Genomic DNA, 27,638 nt, shown 5'->3' with positions numbered 1-27,638 from the left:
AACCAGTTGATGTGTCTCTCTTACAGCTATGTTTCTCTCTCTCCTTCCCCCCTCCCTCCCTTCCACTCTATCAATGAAAAATATCCTTGGGTGAGGGTTAACAACAACAATAAAATGCAGAATTTCAGGTCCCAGCCGGCTATTGAATTACAGTCTGTATTTTTAAATTGAGTTTTAGAGAAAGACGGAGAGGGAGAGAGAAAGAAAAACACTGGCCAGGGCACAGTCTGCATTTTTTAACCAGAATCCCAGGAATTCGTGTGCAAAAAAAGTTTGAGAAACATTGATCTAGAGAATTTTTAAGTCATTTTACATTTTTACTTACAAAAATATCTTGTTCTTCAAGCTTTCATCATTGACTCTAAATCCGTCTGTTTTAATGCCATAGGATGTGGCAGCAAGAGAGACTTGAAATAGATCAAGTTACCATGGCTGCCCTTTCTCTCCAGCTCTTGATATTGGACAGCATTGCATTTCAATTTAATAGTCACAGCACAACTAGAGTAATTTATGGTATTGATTGTGAACTGTTCCTTCTGTTTAAAGAGTGTTGGTTTAATCTTTTAGCCTTAGAAGACTGACACTTCCTACCTTATTTTTTATTAGATGGTTGTATTGGAGTAAAACATAGCCTGATTATGGAGTCTTAACTATTTGATCATTTATACATTCAAATATTTATTGAGGGAGAGACATTTGTGTGCAAAGTTTTGGGGCAAAAACAAAGAATATCTCACCATCCTTGTATAGGTCGATTGCCTAATTGGGGTTAGATGAGAAAAAATAATTACAGTATAACTGTCACTATGAAAGAAATGTAATGGTAGCAAAGAAGAAAAGTTGAATAATTCTATTCAGAGGAATTGAGGAATACTTTAAGAGAGGTCATTTTAATCTGAGCCTTGAAAGATAAGTGTGGAAAGAGCTTTCTAGAATGAAAATCAATATATAGAAGACATGGAACATGAAAAAACAGCACATTTAGTGGATATTCTAAAATTCAGAATGTTGAATTTTAATTTAGGATTATTTATGTGAAAAATATAGCTAACCCTTATAAACTGAATTATTTAAAGTTATATGTTTTAAATGTAAAGAAAGTAAAGTATATATAGTAAATATATCTAGAACTGAATGACTAAATCATTAAAGAGAGTGCCTTAGTCTTTAAATCTTTCAAACACAAGGAGAAAGTTTTTCTGTTAGTTTTAGAGCATTGTTAATAGCATTTGTGCTAATTGATGCTTTGACTTTGTGTATTTAAATTAAAGTAAAAATAAACAAAATCCACTGATAAGTATAATCTAAAGATACATCATGGGGATTTGTTATGCTCCATGGTATAGCAGGAATGGAAGACATTGAGAAATAACTACATGGAGTATTTTTTTTAATCTGTGTTAGATGTAATCCTTCAATTTTGTTTTTGCCATTTGTATGAAAACCATACTCATTTTCTTCAGATAGTACTTAAAAATGTCTGAAGACTAGTAGGCCCCTCTTAGCATGAATAAATTTATTAGAACTGTGTGTAGAAATTAGTTTGCCAAATGTGTTGTGAAACTTTGTGCATCTAGTAGGCAGTGTGTGGTATTACTTTAATTCTGCCTAGAACCACATGGTTACTGTTAAAATTGCTGGTACAAGTAGCTTTGATAGCGTCTTACCAGTAAAACTGACTCCTGAATTGAGATTGCAGAGTACTAAGTCTCCTGAGCCATCATAAGAGCAGGTGTTGTTTATCGAGCTTATGTAGTATATAGAATAAGCTGGCTCTGTAACATGTTCAGAATGAGCCATGTTTCAGAACATGGCTGAATTTTCACCATTTACATATAAAATAATTCTTATAATTAATACTTAATGTACTTAGTGCTTGATTCAAACAGGCTCTTTTCAGATAAATGTATTTTTGCATGATTTATTAAACTGGGTTGAAATTGATGTGAAAGAGACCCATATCCCATTTATGATGATCTTTAAGCTAGATGTACTTTGGAATGAGAATATTTCAAATTTCAGAATGGCAGTATGGTGTATTGATATACAGTGAATATTCACACAGTGTTAATGTCTGTATATAACAGTCCCAGGGGTCTGGGCAGCACCCTGTAATAAAGAGAATTATTATTTCTGTAGCCTAAGATGAGTGTTCATCATCAGTAGGCTAATTCAGAAGAGTCTCAGGTTAGTCAGGTGTTGATACCACATGAGTTCAGAACAGGTCAGTTCCTGTTCACTAATAAATTGCACAAAATCTTTCAGATTTCATAGCTTTTTGGATTTTGAAATAGCTTATTAGGGGATTATGGATTTGTAATTCTACACATTTTTGTTTTGTTTTACATACCTTACTGTACCTCTTACATTCTTCCCAGTTTATTTGTACTTGTTAAAGCCATTACTATTTGTAACTCAAGGTATTGACCAAGTTAGTTGTAGAAACTAAGAAACTGTAAGGAAACTCCAGATTTCAAAGAAAATGAATATGCCTTAAATATTTTCCTAGCTTTGGCTTCTTGACTTCTGCACAACCTCTGAGGCTAGGGCAGGAAACTTTTCAATAGTTAGTAGCTGACATTCTAGGTATCTACTGTTCCTTACTTTAAGTTTTTTTACATTCTAGATCTCTAGTATTCTTTACCTAATAGGAAGAACAGTGCTATATAAACATTTTTTGAAATTAAAAGTACATATATTATTTTTCAGTTACAGTTGACATTCAGTATTATTTTATTTAGTTTCAGCATAGTGGAAAGACAATCATATGTTTTACAAAGTGATCCACCCAGGCCCAACTGAGGTGATCAGGGAGGCTATGCCACTGGACCGTACAGGACATCTACTATAACAGGCCACCCTAGGAAGCCTAGGGGACATAGCAACTCTACCTGATACATAGAAACAAACACAGGGAGGCAGCCAAAATGAGGAGACAAAGAAACATGTCCAAAATGAAAGAACAGAACAAAACTCCAGAACTAAATGAAATGGAGATAAGCAACCTAACAGATGCAGCGTTCAAAATGCTGTTTATACGGATGCTCAATAAACTTAGAATTTCAAGGAACTTTGTGAGAATGTCAAGGAACTTAATGAGGATCTCAAGAGCATGATAAAGGACCAGTCAGAAATGAAGGATGCACTAACTGAAATAAAGAATTATTTACAGGGAATCAATAGTAGAGTAGGTAAAGCCAAGAATCAAACCATCACTTTAGAATACGAGGAAGCAAAAAACACCAAATCAGGACAGCAAAAAGAAAAAAGAATCCAAAAAATTGAGGCTAGTATAAGGAGCCTGTTGGACAGTTTCAAGCATATCAGCATTCACATCATTGGAGTACCAGAAGGAGAACAGACAGAGCAAGAAACTGAAATCCTATTTGAAAAAATAATGACAGAAAACTTCCCTAACTGGGTAAAGGAAACAGACATGCAAGTCCAGGAAGCACAGAGAGTCTCAAACAAGATGAACCCAAAGAGTCCCACACCAAGACACATCATACTTAAAGTGCAAAAGGTTAATGTCAAAGAGAGAATTTTAAAAGCAGTTAGTTACCTGCAAGGGAGCTCCCATAAGACTGTCAGTTGATTTCTCAAAAGAAACTTTGCAGGCCAGGAGGGAGTGGCAAGAAATATTTAAAGTGATGGCAAGCAAGGACCTATAACCAAGATAACTCTATCCTGCAAAGCTATCATTTAGAATTCATGGACATATAAAGAGTTTCCCAGACAAGAAAAGGCTAAAGGAGTTCATCACCACCAAACCAATATTATGTGAAATGTTGACGGGTCTTCTTGAAGAACAAGAAGAAGATAAAAAAATATGAACAATAAAATGGCAATAAATACATATCTATCAACAATTGAATCTATAAACAAATGAGCAAGCAGAACAGAAACAGACTCAGATACAGAGAACTTTTTGTTGGTCACCAGATGGGAGGGGGTTGGGAAAATGGGTGACAAAGATGAAGAGATTAAGAAGTACACATTGGTTGTTAGACTGACAAACCTCAAAGAAAAGGGGGGAGGTGGGTCAGGAAAAGAGAAACCAAAGAACTTAAATACATTTATACATAACCAGTAGACGCAGACAATAGTGTGGGGAAGACAGTAGAGGGGCAGGAGTGGGGAGGAGGGGGTTAGAGGGGAAAAAAGGAGGGACATCTGTAATACATTTAATAATAAGGATACATTTAAAAAGAAAAAAAGGAAAAATGCAGCTTAACAATTTATCAACAATCATACTTCTTTCATATTAAGCATTATTTTAAAGACATGCCACTGCTTGTTATACCAAATCAGTGTTGATAGCCTTTGTTAGGTAAGTTCGTGGTTAGTGGGATATGTAAAAACTAGGCTATTTGGCCTGTTTAGGAATGATTTAAACATGTCTTGGAATTTATGAACATAATGTTTGAATTAAGAAAACACTAATTTTCTAGCACATTAAGATGAGTTTTTATAACATTAAAATGAAGATCCAAGAAAAATAAAAGCTTACTGGGCCTCTTCTCACCTACTTCTTTGAAAGAGAAACAACAAGAAAAAACAAAGTGACCCACCCAGTATTTCAAGTACTCGGGATACTATTGACTATATTCCTAATGCCATATTTTACAATCCTGTGACTATTATATAACTACTATTTTGTACTTCTTAATCCCTTTACCTTTTTTACCCAGTTCTCTAAATTCCCTCCACTCTGGCAACCATCAGTTTATTCTCTGCATCTATGAGTATATTTCTGGGGTTTTTTTGCTCATATATTTTGTTCTTTAGATTCTGCATATGGTATTTGTCTTTGTCTGGCTTATTTCACTTAGCATACTGTTGCAAATGGTGTGATTTCATTCCTTTTTATTACTGAGTAATATTCTATTGAATACATGTATCACAATTTTTATATCCATTCGTCTGTTGATGGGCACTAGGGTCTTTCCATATCTTGGCTGTTGTAAATAACACTACAGTGAACATAGGGGTGCATGTATCTTTTTGAATTAGTGTTTAGGGTTTCTTCAGGTATATACCCAGAAGTAGAATCGCTGGGTCATAGGACAGTTTCATTTTTAATTTGTTGAGGAATCTCCATAATGTTTTACATACTGGCTGTAGAAATCTGCATTTCCACCAATAGTGCACTAGGGTTCTCTTTTCTCCACATCCTTGCCAACACTTGTTGGTTGATTTATTAATGATAGCCATTCTGACAGGTGTGAGTGTTAATTTATTAATGATAGCCATTCTGACAGATGTGAGTGATATCTCATTGTGGTTTTAGTTTCTGTTCCTCTGATGACTAATGATGTTGAGCATCTTTTTATGTATCTATTGGCCATCTGCATGTCCTCTTTGGAGGAGGGTCTGTTCAGGGCTTCTGCTCATTAAAAAAAAAAAAAAAAAATTTTTTTTTATTGATTCTTTTTTTAGAGAGGAAGGGAGAGGGAGAGAGAAATAGAAACATCAATTGGAGAGAACATTGATTGGCCACCTCCTGCATGGCCCACTGGGGATTTGGCCCTCGATCTGGGCATGTGCCCTGACTGGGAATCGAACCAGAGACCTCTTGGTGCATGGGTCAACGCTCTACCAGTGAGTCACACTGGCCGGGCCTGCTCAATTTTTAATTGGATTGTTTGGGGTTTTTTTGGTGTTGAATTGTGTAAGTTCTTTATAAATTTTGGATATTAACCTCTTATCGGGTATTTCATTGGCAAATTACTTCTTCCAATTGGTAGGTTGCTTTTAGGGTTTGTTGATGATTTCCTTTGTTGTACATAACATTTTTAGTTTGATGTAGCCTCATTTATTTATTTGTATTTTGTTTTCCTTACCCGAGAAGATATATCAGAAAAAATATTGCTAAGAGAAATATCAAAGATTTTATTAACTATGTTTTCTTCTAGGAGTTTTATGGTTTTGAGCCTTACATTTAAATTTTTAATCCATTTAGAATTTAGTTTGGTTTACGGTGTAAGAAGGTGGTCTAGTTTCATTTTTTTGCATGTATCTGTTCAATTTTTTCAACACTCTTTATTGAATAGTCTGTCTTTATCTCATTGCGTGTTCTTGCCTCCTTTGTCATATATTAATTGACCTTTTTTTTTAGTTTATATCTGGGCTCTGTTCTGTTCCATTGATCTGTGTTTGTTTTTATGCCAGTATTATGTTGTTTTGATTACTATAGCCTTGTATAATTTGATACCAGGTAGCATGATACCTTTGTTCTTTCTCAAGATTGATGTGACTGTTCAGGGTCTTTTCTAAAAAATTTTGGATTATTTGTTCTAGTTATGTGGAAAATGCCATTGGTATTTTCATAGGAATTGCATTGAATGTATAGATTCATTTGGATATTTTAATGATGTTAATTCTTCCTATGCATGAATACGGTATATGCTTCTGTTATTTGTACCTTCGATTTTTTTCTTCAGTGTCATCATTTTTTGAGTACAGGTCTTTTACCTCCTTAGTTGAATTTATTTGTATGTTTTTTTGATTTTTTTTTTTGGCTGCTATTTTAAATGGGATTGTTTCTTAATTTTTCTTTCTGAAAGTTCATTATTGATGTATAAAAATCAACCTATTTCTGAATTTTTACTTTATATCCTGCTACTTTATTGAATTTCTTTGTCAGTTCTAGTAATTTTTGGAATCTTTAGGGTTCTCTGTATTTGTATGTCATCTTCAAGTAAAGGTAGTTTTACTTCTTTCTTTCCACTTTGGATGCCTTTTATTTCTTCTTGTGTGATTGCTGTGGCTAGGAGTTCTAATCCTATGTTGCATAAGACTGGTGAAAGTGAACCATCCCTGTCTTGTTCCTGATCTAGGGGAAACACTTCAGTTTTTCCCCACTGAGTATGATGTTAGCTGTGGGTGTGTTATATATGGCCTTTATTATGCTGAGGTATGCTTTCTCTTTTCTCATTTGTTGAGAGTGTTTATTATAAATGTGTACTGGATTTTGTCAATTGCTTTTTCTGCATCCGTTGATATGATCACATGATTTTCATCCTTCATTTTGTTTATGTGGTATATCATGTTAATTGATTTATGGATATTGAACCAACTTTGCATTTCAGGAATAAACCCTGTTTGATCATTTTGTATAATCTTTTTAATGTATTCTGAATTTGGTTTGCTGACATTTTTTTTTTTATCCTCACCTGAGGACATTTTTGATTTTTGCATTTGTCTTCAGATAGAATGGGAGGGAGAGAGGGAGGAAGAGAGAGAGAGAAACATCAAAGTGAGAAAGACTCATTGAGTGGTCGCCACCCACACGACCCCAACTGGGGCCAGGGACAAACTGCAGCCAAAGTATGTGCCCTTAGTGGGAACTGAACCTGAGACTCTCTGGTCCACAGGCCGATGCTCTAACCACTGAACAAAACTGGCTTGGGGTGATATTTTGTTGAGAATTTTTGCATTAATGTTCATCAGGGATATTGGCCTATAATTTTCTTTCTTTGTAGTGTCTTTATCTAATTTTGGAATTAGGATAATACTGACTTTGTAAAATAAACTTGGGAGTCTTTCTTCCTCTTGAATTTTTTGGAATAGTTTGAGGATAGGTATTAATTCTCTTTTGAATGTTTTGTAAAATTCACCTGTGAAGCCATCTAGTCCAGGACTTTTGATTGTTGGGAGTTTTTTAATTACTGCTTTGATTTCATTGGCTGAAATTGGTTTGTTCAGATTTTTTTTTTTTCTTCTTTATTCAGTTTTAGAAGATTTTCTTTCTAGGAATTTCTTCCAGATTGTCCATTTTAATGGCATATAGTTGTTTGTATATTTTCTTATAATCCTTTGTATTTCTATGGTGTCAGCTGTCACTTTTTATTTCCGATTTTATCTATTTGGGTTCTTTTTCATTTTTTTCTTGATTAGTTTGTTTAAAGGTTCATTTATTTTATTTTTATTTTTATTATTATATTTTAATCCTCACCCTAGGATATTTTTCCATTAATTTTCAGATAGAGTGGGAGGGAGGGAGAGAGAGAGAAAGGGAGGGAGAAATATCAATGTTAGAGAGACACATTGATTGGATGTCTCCGACACAACCCCAATCAGGGCCAGGGATTGAATTGCAACCAAGGCATGTGCCCCTGACCAGAATCAAACCCATGACTCTTTGGTCTGAGGGTCAGTGCTCTAACGACTGAGCCAAACCAGCCAGGGCTGTTTAAAGGTTTATTAATCCTATTTATCTTTTCAGAGAACAAGATTTTAATTACATTGATCTTTTAAATTTTTTTGTAGAATATATTTGTTTATTTCTGCTCTGATCTTTATTATTCCCTTCCTTGTACTCACCTTGGGATTTGTTTGTTGTTCTTTTTCTAGTTTCTTTAGGTGTAAGGTTACATTGTTTACTTGAGATTTATTTTGTTTCTTAAGGTAGGTCTGTATTCAGTGAATTTCTGTCTTAGGACTGCTTTCTCTGTGTTCCATAGATTTTGAGTCATTGTGTTTTTATTTTTATTTGGCTCAAGATAGTTGTCTTATTTCTTCTGTGATCTCATTCAGTACTTAGTACCATGTTAGTCTCTATATGTTTGTGGGTTTTGCAGTTTTGTTTTGTTTTTATAATTGATTTCTAGTTTCATACCATTATGGTCGTAGAAGATGTTTGATATTTCATTCTTCTAAAAGTTATTGAGACTTCTTTGGTGACCTCATATGTGGTCTGTCCTTGAAAATGTTACATGTGCATCTGAAAAGAATGTATATCATGCTGCTTTGGGATGAAATGCTCTGACAGTATCAATTTAATGCCTCTGGTCTCATGTGTCAGTTGAGGCCACTTGCTTCTGAAACTAGGCAGTGGTGATTGGGTTTGTTGACTTGCGAAATTGAAGAATGAGTTCACGGACCAAGAGTAAGTGATAGGAAAGTTTATTTGAAAGATAGACAGATTCCCTGCTGTGGGGAGGGAATCCAAGTGGGTTGCTGGTGGGGTTTTGTTGTCTAGGGGTAGATATATGTCTTGCTAGCCTCTGCTTGGTCCTTTCAAGGAATTCTGCCTTAGAAACATCCATACATTTTAAAGCTTATGTTTCCCATCTAACTGGGTTCAGCCCTAGGTCATCTATAGGGGCCTTAGTGGCTTTCCTTTTTTAATCATTTCATCTTCTCCGAGACTATTAGTGAGGAGGAACCCTTGGAACAACCCTATGCTTGCTTTTGGTTTCTTTTCTAGATCCAATTTTGGTTTTCTATAATCCTTTTTAAGGTGACCTGGCTTTCTGCAATAGGAGCATACTCTATAGTTTCACAGAACTCATTCAGCAATCCTGTTGCCTTACTTGAAACCAGCCTTTCTCTTTCTGTGTGTGTGTGTGTGTGTGTGTGTGTGTGTGTTATGTAATTGACCTGTGCTCCTTCTAGGAGCTTCTAATTTGCATTTCTATAAATGGAGGCTGGGAGTTTCTGGCCTTGGGAGCACAATGCCCATGTTGATTTTAGTTTTATTTTGAGATACAGAGTTCGGATAAACCACCAGATATACTGTGTACTGAGTTGCCTGCCTGCGTGCTGAGCTCCAAGTCATCTCAAATTTCCCCCGTGTCTCAGCCTTCCCTTCATGTGGCCCAGTCCCTCACTGTCTACCCTGCCTTTATCTCCTCATTTCTGTGTTGATTTTCTGTCTGGAAGATCTATTCACTGATGTCAGTTGGGTGTGAAAGTCCCCTAGTGTGATTGACTGTATACTGTTAATCTCTCCCTTTATGTCCACCTATCTTTGCTTTATATATTTAGGTGCTTTTAGGTTGGGTGCATAAATGTTTACAAAGGTTATATATCCTGTTGTTGGATTGATCCCTTTATCATTATGTAATGTCCTTCTTTGTTTCTTATTATAGCCTTTGTTTTAATGTGTATTTTATTGGATGTAAATATTCTACTTCACCTTTTCAAAAATTGCTATTTGTGTGAAATATATTTTTCCATCTTTTTACTTTCAGTCTGCATGTGTCTTTAGGTCTAAAATGGGTCTCTTGTAGACAGTATGTATATGGGTCTTGGTTTTTTTATCCATTCAGCTATACTATGTTTTTAGACTGGAACATTTAAACCATTTATATTTAAAGTGATTATTAATAGGTAAGTATTTATTGCTCTTTTATTGTACATATTTGTGTTACCCTTTTTTTTTTCTGCTGCTGCTGCTTCTTCTTAAAGAAGTACCTTTAACTATTGTACATATTTGTGTTCTTCTTCACGAAGTCCTTTTAACATTTCTTATAATATTGTTTGGTGGTGATAAAATTCTTTAGCTTTTTCTTTCACGTAAAGCTCTTTATCTTTCTTTCAATTTTAAATGATAGCCTTGTTGGGTAGAGTAATCTTGGATGTAGGTCCTTGCTTTTCGTCACTTTGAATATTTTGTGGCAGTCCCTCTGGCCTGCAGTTTGTGTTGAGAAATCAGTTGACAGTCTAATGGGAGTTCCCTTGTAGATAGCTAATTGTCTTTTTCATGCTGCATTTAAGATTCTTTCTTCGTCTTAACCTTTGCCATTTTAATTACTGTGTGTCTTGGTGTGGGGCCTCTTTGGGTTCAATTTGTTTGGACTCTCTGCTTCCTGAACTAGTGTGTCTTTTTCCTTCACCAGGTTAGGGAAGTTTTCAGTCATTGTTTCTTTAAATAGTTTCTCAAGCCATTGCTCTCTCTTCTCCATCTAGCACCCCTAAATTGCAGATGTTGTTATGTTTGATTTTGTCCCAGAGGTCCCTTAATCTCTTAATCTATTCCACTCCTTTTTATTTATTTATTTATTTTTTTGATGCTCTGATTGGGTGTTTTTTACTACCTTGTTTTCCAAATTACTAAATCATCTGTTTTATCTGATCTGTTGATGAATTCTTCTAGTGTATTCTTCATTTCTGACAGTTTTTAAAAATTGTTTCTATGTTTTTTCTTTTTGTTTTGATGCTGTTGAAGTTCTCACCCAGTTCCTTGAATATCCTTATAATCCTTGTTTTGAACTCTCTATCTGGTAGATTGATTGCCTCCATTTAATTTAGTTCCTTTTTCTGTAGATTTCTCCTGTTCTTGGTTTCTTTGTCTCCCCATTTTGGCTACCTCTGTGTGTTTATTTCTTTGTATTATGTAAATCTGTTACTCTCCTAGTGTTGATAGGGTGGCCTTTTTATTAGATGTCCTGTGGGGACCAGTGGTGTAGTTTCCCTGATTACTTGATTTGGGTACTTTAGCTGTGTCCTTTGTATTGGTTATGTGAGCCCTTCTGTTGTAGTTGAACCTTGATTACTGTTGGCACATTGATGGGTGGGGGTTAACCCTCAGGCTGGCTTGCTGTGAGGATAAGCCATGACTATAGTGTAAGAGCTGCTGTGTGAGGCCCAAACCCATGAAGCAGGATCTGGTGCCTATAAGACCTCCCTTTGGGTGTGCTATTTATGGAGGTAATTGGGTTCTGCTTTGGACTACTCCAGTGCAGGTTAATGTCACATGCTGCCGGTGACCAGCCCTGGGCCATGTGTTAGAAGCTGCAAAGTGATCCACAGTTGTTAGCTGCCTGCGCTGGGCCTGAATGTGCATGTGAGAGGCCAAGCTGTGTACTGAGGCCAGTTGCTACTATTACCAGGCCTTGGGCCAGTAAGCAAAAGTCCCAAGGCACCCTGAGACTCGCCACTGCCTACTGGCTACACATTAGGCTGAGCCACTGAAAGAGCCTTGGAGGATACATGAATTGTATGAAGTAGCTTCTCAGGGAGTCACCAGGTAAAGACGAGTGGTTTTACCAGGTTAATACATATTCAGTCTGGGTACCAGTGCCAGTTCTGAGGCCACTCGTGGTACACTGAGGCTAGCCACCACCTGCCTGGGACCTGGGGACTTTTGTGTTGGGGCATGGTCTCAGATTGTCTTCAGGGTGGGGCCAATAGAGTTCATTAGGCTAAAGCAGATTAGGATTTGACTGTGGGAAGGGAGGACCCAGCAAAGGAATGGTGGCACTCATCCATTGTGCAAAAAGATGGCCCCTGCCCTAAAGGTGCCCAACTGAGCCTCTCCCTGTTTGTCTCCAACACCCATTGAGCATGCTTGGAACTGACTGAAATATTTTAACATGGACCCATGCTGGTCACCTCGACAGAGCCTACAGTGGTGTGTGAACTTGGCAGGGTGGCATCTCAGGATGTTGCCAGGGTAGAGCTAGTGTAGCTCCCTAGGCTGATGCTGTGTGGGGGCAGGGTGGGCCTGACACAGGAAAGGTAGCACCAGTAGGGCAAACATGGAAAACTACCCTTGCCCTATAGCTGCACAACTCAGTCTCTTTTCTGCATTACTGGCATGTCCAGAGCTGGCCCAGAATACTTTGAGAGTTTTGTTAAGAAAGACTGCAACATGGACTCTGCTGCTGGCAGAGCCCACAGCGGTGTGGGAGTTGGGTAGAGCTTGGCCTCTGGGAGTCATCAGGGTGGGGCCAGTGCAGTTTCCTAGGCTGATGTTCCGTGGGGAGAGTGCTGTACCCAGGAAAGATGGCTTCTGTGGGCAGTGCAGGAGAGGGTCTCAACACAGGGACATTGGCAACTGTTTCTCTAGTTCTTACCTCAACCCACACAACTCAGCCTCTTTCTGTATGACTTTGGCAACCTCTGAGCGGTCTTCCCTTAACTAGAGCCCAGGGTGAGCGCCTGTGAGTGAGATTTGCACACTGTCATTTTAAGAGGATGCCTGGGTTTCCAGCAACCTTGCCTGTCACCTGGGCAGATGGAATTCCCACTGAATTTCACTACCAGATCTTCCTCTTCCTGGCACTGGTGCTTTGGGCTAGGGAGTCCCGTATGGAATAGAGACTCCACGCTCCTCAGGGAGGTGAGGGGAATCTTTGTAGCTGAGATATCCCTGCGGATTCTCAACGGCTGCACATGGGTTCAGGGCCAGCCAGTTTCATGACTCCGCTTCCAGTCTTAATGTGGCTTCTTTCCTATATCCTTAGTTATAAGACTTCTGTTCAGCTAGTGTCCAGATAGTTACCTAGGTTGATTGTTCTATAATTTAGTTGTAATTTTGATGTGGTCATGGGAAGAGGTGAGTGCAATTTCCACTTTCTTTCCATGTTCTATACATATCTTGGATAGGTATCTATAAACTTTTTTTAAAAATGTATTTTTTTATTGATTTTTAGGGAGAGAGGAAGGGAGAGGGAGAGGGAGAGAAAGAGAGAGAGAAAATAAAAAAAAATATTGACGTGACAGCAAAGTATCGATTGGCTGCCCCCTGCCTGGGATTGAGTCCGCAATGTGAGCATGTGTCCTGACTAGGAATCAAACCAGCAACCTTCTGGTACACAGGGCGATGCCCAGTCAACTGAGCCACACTGGCCAGGGCGGTAGCTATAAACTTTTAAAATGTTATTGCAGCTGGTAGTGGCCAAGGTACTCGGAAACATTTTTAGAAGCTTAAAGCTTGTTTTACATACCACTGATTCATTATGCTTCCTGTCTCACACTGCAAGTGACAAAGTTACTAAGCATAGAAACTTAAAATAAGCAACTTCTATATTCTGCAAGTCTTAAAAGCCATGTTTTTATCCTGAGAAGGAAGAAAGTAATTTATAATAACATCATCTGCCACAGTATTTGAAGTCTGTTTCTTATCACCTCATCTTGTTTTGTCTGAAGCGAAGAGAGACATTCTCTTTCTCTTAAAACTCTTTTTAGAAGGGAAAAATAGTCTGCACATTTCTCATTATTTATGTTTTTTTTTTTTGTTTTTTTTTTTATCCTCACCCGAGGACATTTTTTGTTCAGATAGAGTGGGAGGGAGAGAGAGGAAGAGAGAGAGAGAGAAACATTGACGTGAAGGGACACATCGAGTGGCTGCCACCCGCACGACCAACCAGGGCCGGGGACAAACTGCAACCGAGGTACATGCCCTTAGCGGGAACCGAACCCGGGTCTCTCGGGACCGCAGGCCGACGCTCTAACCGCTGAGCCAAACCAGCCAGGGCCTTTATTTATGGTTTTGACGGCTGGTTCCTTGCTATAAATCATTGAATGAGGAAGTCTCTTTGAACTCTTAAGTTTTGCAGTGTGTAATGAACACTGGGTCATTATTCCAGACATTTAGAGATATTCCTTCAAGTCATGTTTAGAGAATAAGAAGATTAGGAAGTAACTTACTGACACAACCCTCATCAACCCTGGTGTTTATCTGCTATTCAGCTATTTGTAAATTTTCATTACTGATTACAAATGGAAAAGAATTGTTCATCAAATTTTTCCTGAAATCAGTTTTAGGCCAGTAAACCACAGTGGATAAAGGTGGCCACTTGAAGCTTTATCTCTGTGAAATAATGGAACTTATATGGAGTGAGGAGCTGATGGAGAATGGCACATCAGCAAACCAGGGATATTTGGTGCAAGGGCAAGCTGAGGTACCCCTTCATGTGCTCTCATGTCATCAGTACGGGACTCAAGTTATATGTGTATTTGCTGTAAGACAGTTTGCAGTCGACCCTCATTTATCGTGGTTAATCAATTCCAGACTCTACCACGATAAGTGAATTTCCGCGAAGTAGGATTTTTTATTTACTATACAGTCGTCCCTCGCCACTTTGCGCTTTGACTTTTGCGACTTCTATCACGGTTTTTTCAAATATAATACAGTAGTATAGTATTTGAAAAAACCGTGATAGAGTGAAGCCGCGAAAGTTGAAGCATGAAGTGGCGAGGGATGACTATACTGCCATTGAGCCTCTAGAGAGAAGATTTCCTATCCCATTCAGTGTACAGTACTGTGCCTATACTCAATAAATGTTTACTAAGTGGGTGGAAGGATATATTTTATGCTAGAGATGTTTTATATAAAAAATGTTAAAAATAAGTAACCTTGACTTAAAGGAGTTGACTCAACTAGTGGAAAATTCACACATGTACAATACCTCATATGTGTTTTAGATGAGTCATAATTGAATCTAGTTTGCTCAATTAGGTTCTACTTATACATATTATAAATACCAATTGCATAACTAAACTGCAGATTTGTTTATGACATTTTAAGGTGTCCTTGGCTTTATATCTTGGGCTACCCATTGGCCTCATATTGCTTGGGATAGGAACACAACCTCTGAACAGCTTCATTTCTCAAAGTTTCTAGGGCTAACTGATCTCTAACTCTCCTCAGGAGCCTGAGTTTGACAGTCAGGCCAAACCACAGCTCACACTTTTCAAAGCAGCAGGCTCTTCCCATGCCCTTCACACTAAGACTCTTTTAGATATGCATCACAGCCCGATTGAGCTAAATCCAGGGACCCTGCATGCCTCCATGTCCACCAAGGGTGACTGGGTTTAGTGCCTCCTCAGCTTACTCGGTGTCCTCTGAGGGTCCTCTTTGGAGTGCTTGCACCATCAGTGCTTTGCATCTCTTCCCCTTCTTTCCACTTTGTGATCTTGCCTCTGGAATTCCTCTTTTTGGGTTAAGCAACAGCCATACTGCTTTAGCCTCTTTCATTCACCTCCTTGGCTACCTGAAACCTCCTTTTCTCTGAGGCTACTCTGTCTTCCTCAGGGGTATGCAGGTGAAATCATGGTGTGTTTTATCTCCAAGACCAATTCTAGGCATCATCCACTGCCTCTTCTGTGGAAACCTCTTTCCCTTGCTATGCCACCTTCTCCTTCCTTATTGCTGCTATGTCTTCTGATCTCCTGCTCACTTGCCCCCCCCCCCTTTAAATGCCTTTGTGTTCTCCCAGTCCTTTTGCTTTTTTTTTTTTTAATCCTCACCTGAGGATGTGTTTTTACTGATTTTTAGAGTGAGAAGAAGTGGGAAAGAGAGAGAGAGAGAGAGAGAGAGAGAGAGAGAGAGAGAGAAACATCGATGTGAGAGAAACATGTCCCTAGCGAGAACTGAACCCAGGTCTCTCCAGACCACAGGCTGACGCTCTAACCGCTGAGGCAAACTAGCCAGGGCCCAGTCCTTTTTCTTTAAGGCAAGTTACTCAGCAGCCGCTTTATCCCTTCACCCTCTGTGGTTTCCTTACTTTATCTTCTGGCCCATTTTCATCATGTAGACCTCTTCTATCTGACCATAACCTTAAGTCTCCTGATATTTTCACTCAGTCACCTCTATGTTACTTGCTCCATTTTATCTTTCTTAAAATTAACAGATTTTTCTTTGGAGTATAATTGACATACAATAAACCGTACATATTTAAAATGTACATTTTGATAAGTTTTAACATAGGTATCATACCAGTGAAACCGTTACTATCATCAAGATAATGAACATAGCCATTATTCCCAAAAGTTTTCTCATGATCATTTACCACTCTTCTCCACCTTACCCCCAGTCCCAGGCAACCACTGATTTGCTTTTTGTCACTATAGATTAGTTTGATTTTTCTAGAGTCTTCTAGAATCATGCAGTGTGTACTCATTTTTTTGGCTTTTTTCACTTAGTATAATTATTTTGTGACTACTATGTTGTATGGTTATACCTCGGTTGTTTATCTGTTTACTTGTTGATAAACATTTGGGTTGTTTCTAGTACTTGGCTACAAATAAAGCTTATGTATGTGTGTAAACACTTGTGTACAAGTCTTTGTCGGCATGTGCTTTCCTATCTCTTGAAAATAGAATGGCTGAATCTTATAAAGGTATATATTCAACTAATGATCTTGAGCATCTTTTCATGTGCTATTTGCTTACATCAGTGTGTGGTGAAGTATGTGTTCAGTGGTATTGCTCATTTTTTTTTAATCCTCACCCGAGGACATTTTCCATCTTTTTGTTCAGGTAGAGTGGGAGGGAGAGAGAGGAACAGAGAGAGAGAGAGAAACATCGACGTGAAAGGAACACATCGAGTGGCTGCCACCCGCACAACCGACCAGGGCCGGGGACAAACTGCAACCGAGATACGCGCCCTTAGCGGGAACCGAACCCGGGTCTCTTAGGACCGCAGGCCGACGCTCTAACCGCTGAGCCAAACCGGCCAGGGCAGTATTGCTCATTTTTTAAATTGAGTTGTTTTCTTAATATTAAAATTTGAAAGTTCTTTATTCTGGATTTAAGTATTTTGTCAGATACATGACTAGGAAATATTGTCTTCCCATGTCTGGCTTGTCTTTTTATTCTCTTAGTAGTAGACATTTGAATTTTGATAAAGTCCAACTTAATAATTTTCCTCTTATAGATTCTGCTTTAAAATGTCATGTCTAAGGAATCTTTGCCTAACCCAAGATCACAAAGATTTCCTCCTGTGTGTTCTTCTTGAACTTTTATACTTACCTATTTCACATTTATGTCCTTGATTCATTTTGAGTTCATTTTTGTTCATTTCAAGTTCATCCTATGGACTGCTGCTCCCTTGTGTTTATTATAGACATTATAGTGCCAGAGGGTTCTGTGTTTCTGCTCCACTGGCAGCTTTCAATAGAGACCTTGATACCAGCACCCCAGAGGGTAATTCTCTCTGTTTTTGCTCCTTTCCTGGTAGTATACTGCCATTGCTTATTGATTGGTTTGAGGCATGATATATAGAGAGACTTTGTTTTGTTTAAAAAAATTTTTTTTTTCTTTTATTGATTATTAGAGAGGAAGTGAGAAGGAGAGAGAGAGAAACATCAAGGAGAGAGAACATCGATTGGCTGCCTCCTGCATGCCCCGCAGTGGGGATTGGGCCCACAACCTGGGCATGTGTCCTGACCAGGAATTGAACCGGTGACCTCCTGGTACATGGGTAGATGCTCAATCACTGAGCCTGACTGACTATTGTTTTTAGTTCTCACCCAAGGATATTTTTCTATTGATTTTTCGATAGAGTGGAAGGGAGTAAGAGGAGAGAGAGAGAAAAACATTGATGTGAGACAGACATATCAATTGGTTGCCTCCTGTGTGACCCCAGCCGGGGCCAGTGATTGAACCTGCAACCCAGGTACGTGCCTTTCTTTGACCAGGAATCGAACCTGCAACATTTCAGTCTTTGGGCCGATGTTCTAACCCCTGGGAAAACCAGCCAGGGCTAAAATAATTTTTTTTCAGTGTACTAGGTGAGTGTTTCAAGTAGAAAACATTTCTTGTACCTTTGATGATTTCAGGCAGACTTAAAAAAAAGAATTTTGGAACCCTCACATGGCTAAGACCCTTTCTCAGTAACAAATGAAGAACCTGATCCAAATTGGGTATGTGTTTCAAGATGCTAATTAGGGGAGAGTACAGGGAATTGAACCTGTGACCTGTTCATTTGCCATACTGGCGGGCTGGAGGGAATTTCTTAAAAATTAAAACTAAGAACGGATTTTATAATGTTAAATTTAGATTTGAACTATCTTTGTGAACTTGTGGTCTTTAAAAAGAACCTTAAAAAGATTGTCACTTCTTTCTCAGGAGAAATGATTAAGAATGGCAATTCTTTGAAATAAAAATGAGATATGCAAGAAAGTAGATTTAGAAAATACTGATGGATTTGTTTCCATTAAAGCCAGGAAAGCAAAATTATAGTACATTCTGTTGTATAGATAAGATATTTAAACTAGTGTTAGTTTTAATACTTTTTAATATTGAGGTTTTTGATTTTTCAATATTTTTTCAACATTTTAACATTCTGGGAAAAATTAGCTAGTGAAAAAACGTAGTGGTATACATTTTACCTTTTACCCCAGGATCCAATATGGCTTAGCTCAACACTGATACTTATAGAAAATTTTAATATTGTTCATCATGGACTTTTGGCATTAATTATGATTTTTAAAACCATTTCATTAAAATATTTATTTTGATTACTGAGTTTTTGTTGCCTCCTTACGTTTTGTGCAGAACCATCACTCTTCTCATCCTAGCCCCAGCCTTGGTGTTCTTACTGCCTCCTAACAAATAAAAAGACTTACATTTCAGGACATTTATAAAATACGATAAATGTTAGCCAATAGAAGTTAGAAGTTTGGAGAATCAGTTCAACTAATTAGATTTTACTTATTCATTTAGTCTTTTTTCACATGAATCAATGTAGTAGCAACCAGTAGAGTTAAAGAGATGTGGGTGGGTGTAATCAGAGTTTGTGTGAGTTTAAAAATCAAACAGGTAAGATACATAGAGAGAAACTTTTTTGAATTAAAATGAAAAATTCATAATGTTGAAGTTAGAGTGGAAATATCTTTGTGAATTTATGGTCTTAAGAATACCTAATGTGGCCAGGCAAGGCTGTCTGTCACCAGTTCTCATGTTGAAACCTTCTGTTCTTGTACTCCCCACTGTACAAATTTGTTGTTATTATAAAGAGTTCCTTAATATGCTTTTCATGTACCAGACACTGTTTTGAGTATTTATATATATATATATATATATATATATGTATTACCTCATTTAAATCTCATTAACAGTTATCCATGCTAGGTACTGTTATCCCGTTTTACAGATGAGAAAACTCAGGCTGGGTGAGATTAAGTAACATCCAGGTTATACATAAGTGCAGAAGCTAGATTTTAACCCCAGCAGTCTTGACCTAAGTCTGGCTTGTAACTGCTAAACTGTACTGTTTCATGTGCACAGGAGTTTCTGAACACAACAGGATGGAATAGATAGTATATTAGTTTTCTATTACAGCTGTAACAAACTACCAGACTAATTTCAGAATGTCGTGATCTGTTGACATTCTGTATGTCTGTTTGTAAAGCCTGCCCTATTTATTTAATTTTTTATTTATTTAAATTTAAATCCTCATTGATTTTCGTGGGAAGGAGAGAGTAGGAAAGGGTGGGAAGGAGAGAGAGAGAGATCTAGGTAGGTAGATAGATTCATTGATGGGAGAGAGAAACATTGATTGGTTGCCTCCTGTATGTGCCCAGACCAGGGATCGAACACCCAACCTGGTATATGCCCTGACTGGTATTCAAACCTGCAGCGTTTTGGTGTATGGGATAATGTTCCAACCAATTGAGCCACCTGGCCAGGGCTATAAAGTCTGTCGTTTTGTTTTGTTTTTTAAATCCTCACCCAAGCTCTGGCCGGTTTGGCTCAGCACTTAGAGTGATGGCCCACAGACCAAAGAGCCGCTTTGGTTGATTCCAGTCAAGGGCATGTACCTTGGTGTGGTTTGGTCCCAGGCTCTGGTTGGGGTCATGTGGGAGGCAGCCAGTCGATGTGTCTCTCACATCGATGTTTCTCTCTCTTTCTCTGTCTCTCTCTTCCTCTCTCTCTATCTGAAAAATAAAAATAAATTTTTTTAATTAAAAAAAAATCCTCACCCAAGGATATTTTTCTACTTATCTTCAGATAAAGTTGGGGTGGGGGGAAGAGAGAGACACAGATTAGTTGCCTTCTGCATGACCAGACCAAGGCAGGGACTGAACTGCAACTGAGGTACTTGCCCTTGACCAGAATTGAACCCATAACTCTTTGGTCTGTGGGCCAACGCTCCAGCCGCTGAGCCAAACCGACCAGGACTAAACTCTGTCATTTTTAAATGCATTATCTGCTTCTTGAACAGGAAAAAATGGATATAGGTAACTATGGGTAGGCCAGAAACCAAAAATTAAAATATTGGATCCATTGCAAGAAGGAGGAGGACTGATGAGCCCTAGTGGTCACACATGATGACCAGGAGAAAGTACAGTGATACCTCGGTTCTCGAACGCCTCGGTTTTCGACCAAATGGAGATTCGAGAAACTTTTGTCTCGGAATCCGAACAAATATTTGGAACTCGAACTTCCGAGATGAGCCGAGTTGAGCCGAATGGCGTTCATTCGGCCCAGCGCGCCTTGCTTGCGTCATCAGTGTGAGTGCAGAGAGAGAGTCACGCTTTGTGGAGTCACGCTTTCCTATTGGGTTTCATTGCTTCGGTTCTCGAACAATTCGGTTCTCGACCGTCCTCCTGGAACGAATTATGTTCGAGAACCGAGGTATCACTGTATTACTGAGAATGTGTTATAAGACAATAGGGTTGCCAGATGTTTGGGAAGAGAACTGTCTGTGCAGACTATATCCAGAGTCTCCTGGGAGGTGGAGTGTCGGTTGACCTTGCCAACCATCATGAGATCCTCAGAGGCATATTGGAGCAAATAGTAAACTGAGCCAGGCCAGACTTTGTCTAAGAATGGTTGAAGATGGAGGCAAGAGACAAGGCCCCAGGTTGAGAAAAGTTGTGCGGTAAAATAGTCATATGAGCACTGGCACTAAATCTTAGCTGGGAGAGAGCCCAGCCAGTAAGTGCTGGCTGTAGACCAAAATTACTCAATATAGTTTGAGATACAAGAAGTGGAGGGTGAAGGTCACTTTAACTTCCTTTAGTTAATCGTAAACCATAGTGATTTAGTGCTGTAACCTAGTCATAACAATAGTGAGTTTCCACAGAGCCCCAGCGTGAGGTGTTATAAACAGTAGAGCAGTTGTACAAGGTTCCTTCACATAGCCATTGTACATTCTGACTAATGAATTCCTAAAGTGTATGTATTTAATTAATATACATGTATCTGTTTTCATAGGTACGACCTATAGCAATCGTTGAGACACTGGCTTTATTTCTTGGTAGAGTAAATGTGATTAGATATCTAATTTTTTTTTCTTTTTATGTTCAGATAGAATGGGGAGGGAGAGAGAGAGAGAGAAACATTGACACGAAAGGGACACATCGAGTGGCTGCCACCCACACAACCCATCCAGGGCCAGGGACAAACCGCATCCGAGGCACGTGCCCTTAGCGGGAACCAAACCTGGGTCTCTCTGGACCGCAGGCCAACGCTCGACCGCTGAGCCAAACCGGCCAGGGCGATATCTAATTTTTTCTCAAAAAAATAGATAGGAAGAAAAGGTTTTCTTGCCTAAGAATTCTGATATATTTTTTATTTTGAAAAATTTCTTTCTTTTTAAGGTTAAGATTCCATGTATAGGCTACATATGTTATTTAGTTGGGGTTGTCAAGCCAACTCTGTACTAAGGGCATGAACACATCTATAGAATAATAGGTAATATGTTTCTATCATCATAAGAGTGACTTTTCTAATTACAGTGGGCTGCAGCACCAAACTTTTTGCAGTTGACATGTGTAGTTCTGAATAAACCTTGATTCCTCTCCTCACTAGTGACCAAAGAACTCTGCTAGAGGATTTGTTGATGGACCAAACCCATAAATGGGGTTGTCATTACAAGGAGGGAAATACATTATTCTGAATATTTGTGAAATGTTCATACATGAATCTCTTATGAGCAAGAGCTTTATATAATTTTTACCTTTAGAGATTTAAAAAAAGTATTCATTTTTTACATGACAAGAGATATTTGCACACAATCTACTATGGATATCTCTGTTTCCTTAATATCATTTTGAATAATTTGAATATTATTTAAAATAATTTTGAATAGGTTCATACTCAAAGTACTTTTATTAAAAACATCTCTCCTATGACATTGCTTTGCTTTTGAAGGTCAGCCTTCTTCCTTTTATTTTTTATATTTTGTTATGGAACATTTTTTTTTTCTAAAACTGATCTTGTAAAAATAGATCTTAAATTTATATACTCCATTTCTAATTTATTATTTTAAACTTTCAGGCTCAACTTTAAAGAAGCTTCTACACACTGGAAATTCCACTAAGGTATTTATTTTAGATGAATGCGTAATGGCATTTTTTATTACTCTTAAGTTATTCCATAAAGCAACAAAATTAAGCCATTTGAAAGAACTTTAAAAACCACTTGACTTAGTTTTGTTTTTAATTGAGAAATTATATTTCCAATATTGTTAGAGTTTTTGTTCTTATAACTTACTGCCACAGACATTTTAAATATTTTTATTTATTTATTTTAAAATTTTTGTTACAAATGTTTCTCTTTTTTCACCCAATGACACCCTCCCCCAATCCCCCTCTACCCCCAGTATTGTTGTCTGTGTTCAAGGTTATGCATACATGCAAGTAACTTCTGTGGTTTATTTCTTTTCTACCCACCATACCCCTCTTCTGAGGATTGTCAGTCTGTACTCTACTTCTGTGTTTCTGGGTTTATTTTATTCATCAACTTGTTTTGTTCATTATATTCCACAAATAAGTGAGATCATGTGATATTTGTCTTTCTCTGATTGGCTTGTTTCACTTAGAATAATACTCTCCAGGTTCCTCTATGTCATCTCAAAGGATAAGAGATTTTTCTTTCTTACAGCTGCATAGTATACCATTGTGTATGTGTACCACAGCATTTTTATCCATTCATCTATTGATGGACACAGTTGTTTTCCATATCTTAGTTATTGTAAATAGTGCTGCTATGAACGTGGGGGTACATATATTCTTTCTGATTGGTGTTTTGGGCTTCTTAGAATATATTCCTAGAAGTGGGATCACTGGGTCAAATGACAGTTCAATTTTTAATTATTTGAGGTAACACCATATTGTTTTCCATAGTGGCTGCACCAGTCTGCATTCCCACCAGCAATGTACTAGAGTCCCCTTTTCTCCACACCCTCGTCAGCACTTGTTGTTTGATGATTTGTTGATGGCAGCCATTCTGGCAAGTGTCATTTTAATTTGCCTAGTCATTTGAATTTGCATCTCTTTGATGATTAGTGACATTGAGCATTTTTTCATATGTCTCTTGGCCATTTGTATATCCTGTTTGGAGAGGTGACTATTTAGATCCTCTGCCCACTTTTTAATTGGATTCTTTGTCTTCCTTTTGTTGAGTTGTATGACCATTCTATATATTTTGGAAATTAACCCCTTATCTGTGTGTTTAGCAGTTATGCTCTCCCATATAGTGGGTTCGCTTTCCATTTTGATGGTTGTTTCTTTTGCTGTGCAGAAGTTTTTGGTTTGATGTAGTCCCATGTATTCATTTTTTCCTTTGTTTCTCTTGCCTTAGGAGTTGTATCAGTGAAAATTCTGCTGCATGTGATGTCTGAAATTTTGTTGCCTACATTTTCTTCTAGGATTTTTATGAATTCATGAGGCATATTTAAGTCTTTCATTGATTTTTGAGTTTATTCTTTTGTATGGTATAAGTTGGTGGTATAGCTTCATTTTTTTGCATTGTAGCAGTCCAGTTTTTTTTAAGCACCATTTATTGAAGAGGTGGTCTTTACTCCACTGTTTGCTCTTGCCACCTTTGTCAAATATTAATTGAGCATAATGGCTTGGGTTAATTTCTGGTTTCTCTGTTCTGTTCCGTTGATCTATATTCCTGTTCTTGTGCCAAACCAGGCTGCTTTGATTACTATGGCTTTGTAGTATAACCTGATATCTGGTATTGTGATCCCTCCTACTTTGTTCTTCTTTATCAAGATTACTGTGGCTGTTTGGGGTCTTTTTTGGCCCCATATACACTTTTGGAGTATTCGTTCTAGTTCTGTGAAGTATGTTGGTATTTTGATGGGGATTGCACTGAATCTATAGATTGCTTTGGGTAGTATGGACATTTTAATGATAATTTTTTCAATCCATGAACAAGGTATATGCTTCCAATTTTTTATGTCTCTATTTCCTTTTTCAGTTACCTGTAGTTTTCTGAAAATAGGTCCTTTACTTCTTTGATTAAGTTTATTCCTAGGTATCTTAATTTTTTGCTGCAATGATAAATGATATATATTTTTTTTGTTTCTATGAGTTTATTGTTGGTGTATAAGAATGTTCTCAATTTCTTGACGTTAATTCTGTGCCCTACTACTTTGCCAAATTCATTTATCAAATCTAGTAGTTTTTTTTTTTTTAATCCTTACCGAGGACATTTTTGCATTTATATTCAGATAGAGCGGGAGGGAGAGGAGGAGGAGGAAAAGAGAGAGAAAGAAACATTGATATGAGAGACACATCAAGTGGTCACCACCCACATGGCCCCATCCGGGGCCGGAGACAAACGGCAACCGAGGTACGTGCCCTTAGCAGGAACCGAACCCGGGACACTTTGATCTGTGGGCTGTCACTCCAACTGCTGAGCCAAACCGGCCAGGACAAATCTAGTAGATATTTGATGGAGTCTTTAGGGTTTTTTATGTCATGTCATCTGCAAATAATGAGAATTTTATTTTCTCCTTTCTAATTTGGATCCCTTTTATGTTTTCTTCATGTTTTATAGCTGTGGCTAAAACATCTAGTATTATGTTAAATAACAGTGGCGAGCCCTGGCCAATTTGGTTCAGCGGTAGAGTGTCAGCCTGTGGACCACTAAGTCTCAGGTTTGATTCCAGCCAAGGGCATGTACCTTGGTTGTGTTTCGTCCCTGGCCCTGGATGGAGTCGTGCAGGAGGCAACCAGTCGATGTGTCCCTCTTATGTTGATGTTTCTCTCTCTCTTTCTCCCTCTCTCTTTCTCTCCCACACTCTCTGTTGATAAATAGAAAAAAGAAAACAAGGAAGAGTGGCAAAAATGGGCATTCCTGTTTGTTCCTGTTCTTAAGGGAAATGCTTTTAGTTTTTGCCCATTGAATATGATGTTGGCTGCAGGTTTTTTATATATGGCCTTTAGTATGTAAAGATATGATCCCTCTCTTGGCAAAATGGCAGCATAGTGAATGGAAGCTACACAGACCATCTCTCAGGACCAAACTAGAATTACAACGAAAATAAAGACAGATCATCAGGAAAGGAAACAGAAAAGCAGCTTGGAGGACCACATAACCAGGGACACTGACTCAATCCTGGTAGGCTTGCGGAGACACGAGAGGGGGACTGAGAGCCCATGGTTAGCAGCGGCCTTAGCTGTGAGCAGCCGCCTTAGCTGTGAGCAGCAACCTTGGCTGTGAGCGGCACCCTTGGGTTAAACTCCCAAGTGGCTCAACAGTGCAGCACCGGGGCAGACGCTAAAATAGCAGCAGCCACTTACCTTGGGCTCCGGCAGAGGGAGGGCAGACTGGACTGGAACTGTGTGGGGACACTGGGGATTTGGAGGGCACTCAGAGCTTTTGCTTAGTTGTGCCCACGAAGGACTGTAGTCATGTTACTACTTCCCAGGGCTATTAGTAGAGGTGGCGGCCCCTCCCTTGGAGATTCAACCCCACTCAGTGGCCACTGAAATGCTACTTAAGGCCCATTAACAACCAGCATCTTCCCAACCCTTGGGAAATCTTCTTATGCTGACCACCTGAGGGAGTTTTTCATTCAACTGAGAAGCCAAGGTTCTTTTCAGGTAACCCCTACTGATAGCCTCCAGGCAAAAAGCTAGAGGAAAACTGTACCATCCCCTGGGGTAATAACTTTAACCAGGAAAGTAAGACTTGACAGTGGTGTGTAATGTGGGTCCTCTCGGGCTCATCCAAACCCAGGCGAGGGAACCACAAACATCAGAATACCAACACCCACAGGGAAAATTTGGCAGGCTCCAAAGCCCACTTTGGTAGCCAAAATGGTGAACCACAGAAACAAAAGCCAAATGAAAGAACAAGAGACCTCTACCGAAGAGGAGATAAATGAGGTGCAGAAATAAAGAACACATTGGAAGGTATATATAGCAGAGTAGAGGAAGCTGAGGACTGGATCAGTGAATTAGAAGACAGGGTGAAAAATCATCCAATCAGAAAACCAAAAGGAAAAAGCAATTACAAAACAGCAAGACAGCTTAAGAGAACTGTGGGACAACTGGAATGTAATAACATTCGCATCATAGGAGTCTCCAAAGAAGAAAATGAGCAAGGTTTAGAGAATATATTTGAAGAAATAGTGACAGAAAACTTCCCTAATTTGGTGAAGGAAGAAGGCACTCAAGTTCAAGTTCAAGAAGAACAGAGAGCCACAAGTAATACGAACCCAAACAGGCTCACATCAAGACACATAGTAATCAAAAAGCCAACAATTAAAGACAAGGAGAGAATCCTAAAGGCAGCAAGAGATAAGCAACAGGTTACCTACAAAGGAAACCCCATAAGGCTCTCAGCTAACTTCTCACAAGAAACACTGCAGGCCAGAAGGGAATGGCATGAGGTAATCAAGGTCATGAAAAACAAGGATCTGAATCCAAGATTACTCTACTCAGCAAGGCTATCATTCAAAATAGAAGGTCAAATAAAGAGCATCCCCGACAAAAAAAGGCTAAGGGAATACATTAGCACCAAACCAGCACTGCAAGAAATGTTAAAAGGACTGCTGAAATTAGCAGGAGAAATAAGAAGAAAAATATAACCACACTAAACAAAAATAGCAATAAATAAATACATATAAATAATCACCTTAAATGTGAATGGATTGAATGCTCTGATAAAAAGACACAGAGTAGCTGACTGGATAAGAAAGAATGACTCATCTATATGTTGTTTACCAGAGACTCATCTCACAACAAAAGACTCACATATGTTGAAAGTGAAGGGATGGAAAAAAATCTTTCAAGCAAACGGAAAGGAAAAAAAAGCTGGGGTAGCAATACTCATATCTGATAAAAATAGATTTCAAAATGAAGGCCATAACTACAGACAAAGAAGGCTAATACATAATATTGAAAAGATCTATCCAACAGGAAGATATAACCTTGATAAACATATATGCACCCAATATAGGAGCACCAAAATATATTAAAAAACTTCTGGAAGACTTCAAAGGAGAAATCGACAGCAATACAATCATAGCATGGGACTTAAACACCCCACTGACATCACTGGAGAGATCCTCTAGAAAAAAAATTAACAAGGAAACAGAGACTCTAAATGAAGCACTGGACCAAATGGATTTAATAGATATCTACAGAGAATTA

General features: G+C 38.3%; 1 protein-coding gene across 26 annotated transcripts in view; it reads left to right on the top strand.

Annotated features, from left to right (window-relative positions):
* The window catches only part of RALGAPA2 (Ral GTPase activating protein catalytic subunit alpha 2), a 412,816-nt gene that overhangs the window by 77,502 nt on the left and 307,676 nt on the right, over positions 1 to 27,638 (top strand). For 17 of the 26 annotated variants that reach the window (XR_004957055.1, XM_036244703.1, XM_036244712.1 and 14 more), the window contains exon 5: positions 22,522 to 22,565. Coding sequence is in view for 16 of the 26 variants with exons in the window: in XM_036244703.1 (XP_036100596.1) it covers positions 22,522 to 22,565 (44 nt within the window). In the remaining 10 variants the exon portion in view is untranslated. Of the gene's footprint in view, positions 1 to 18,074; positions 18,159 to 22,521; positions 22,566 to 27,638 lie in introns of all 26 variants that reach the window. The other 9 variants (XM_036244719.1, XM_036244718.1, XM_036244717.1 and 6 more) reach the window with 1 other exon arrangement.

This window comes from Molossus molossus, unplaced genomic scaffold (genome assembly GCF_014108415.1).
Source record: "Molossus molossus isolate mMolMol1 unplaced genomic scaffold, mMolMol1.p scaffold_m16_p_6, whole genome shotgun sequence".
In the NCBI taxonomy this organism is placed as follows: domain Eukaryota; kingdom Metazoa; phylum Chordata; class Mammalia; order Chiroptera; family Molossidae; genus Molossus; species Molossus molossus.
Note: the sequence above shows the minus strand (reverse complement) of the source record. Positions and strands in the feature narration are given on the sequence as shown.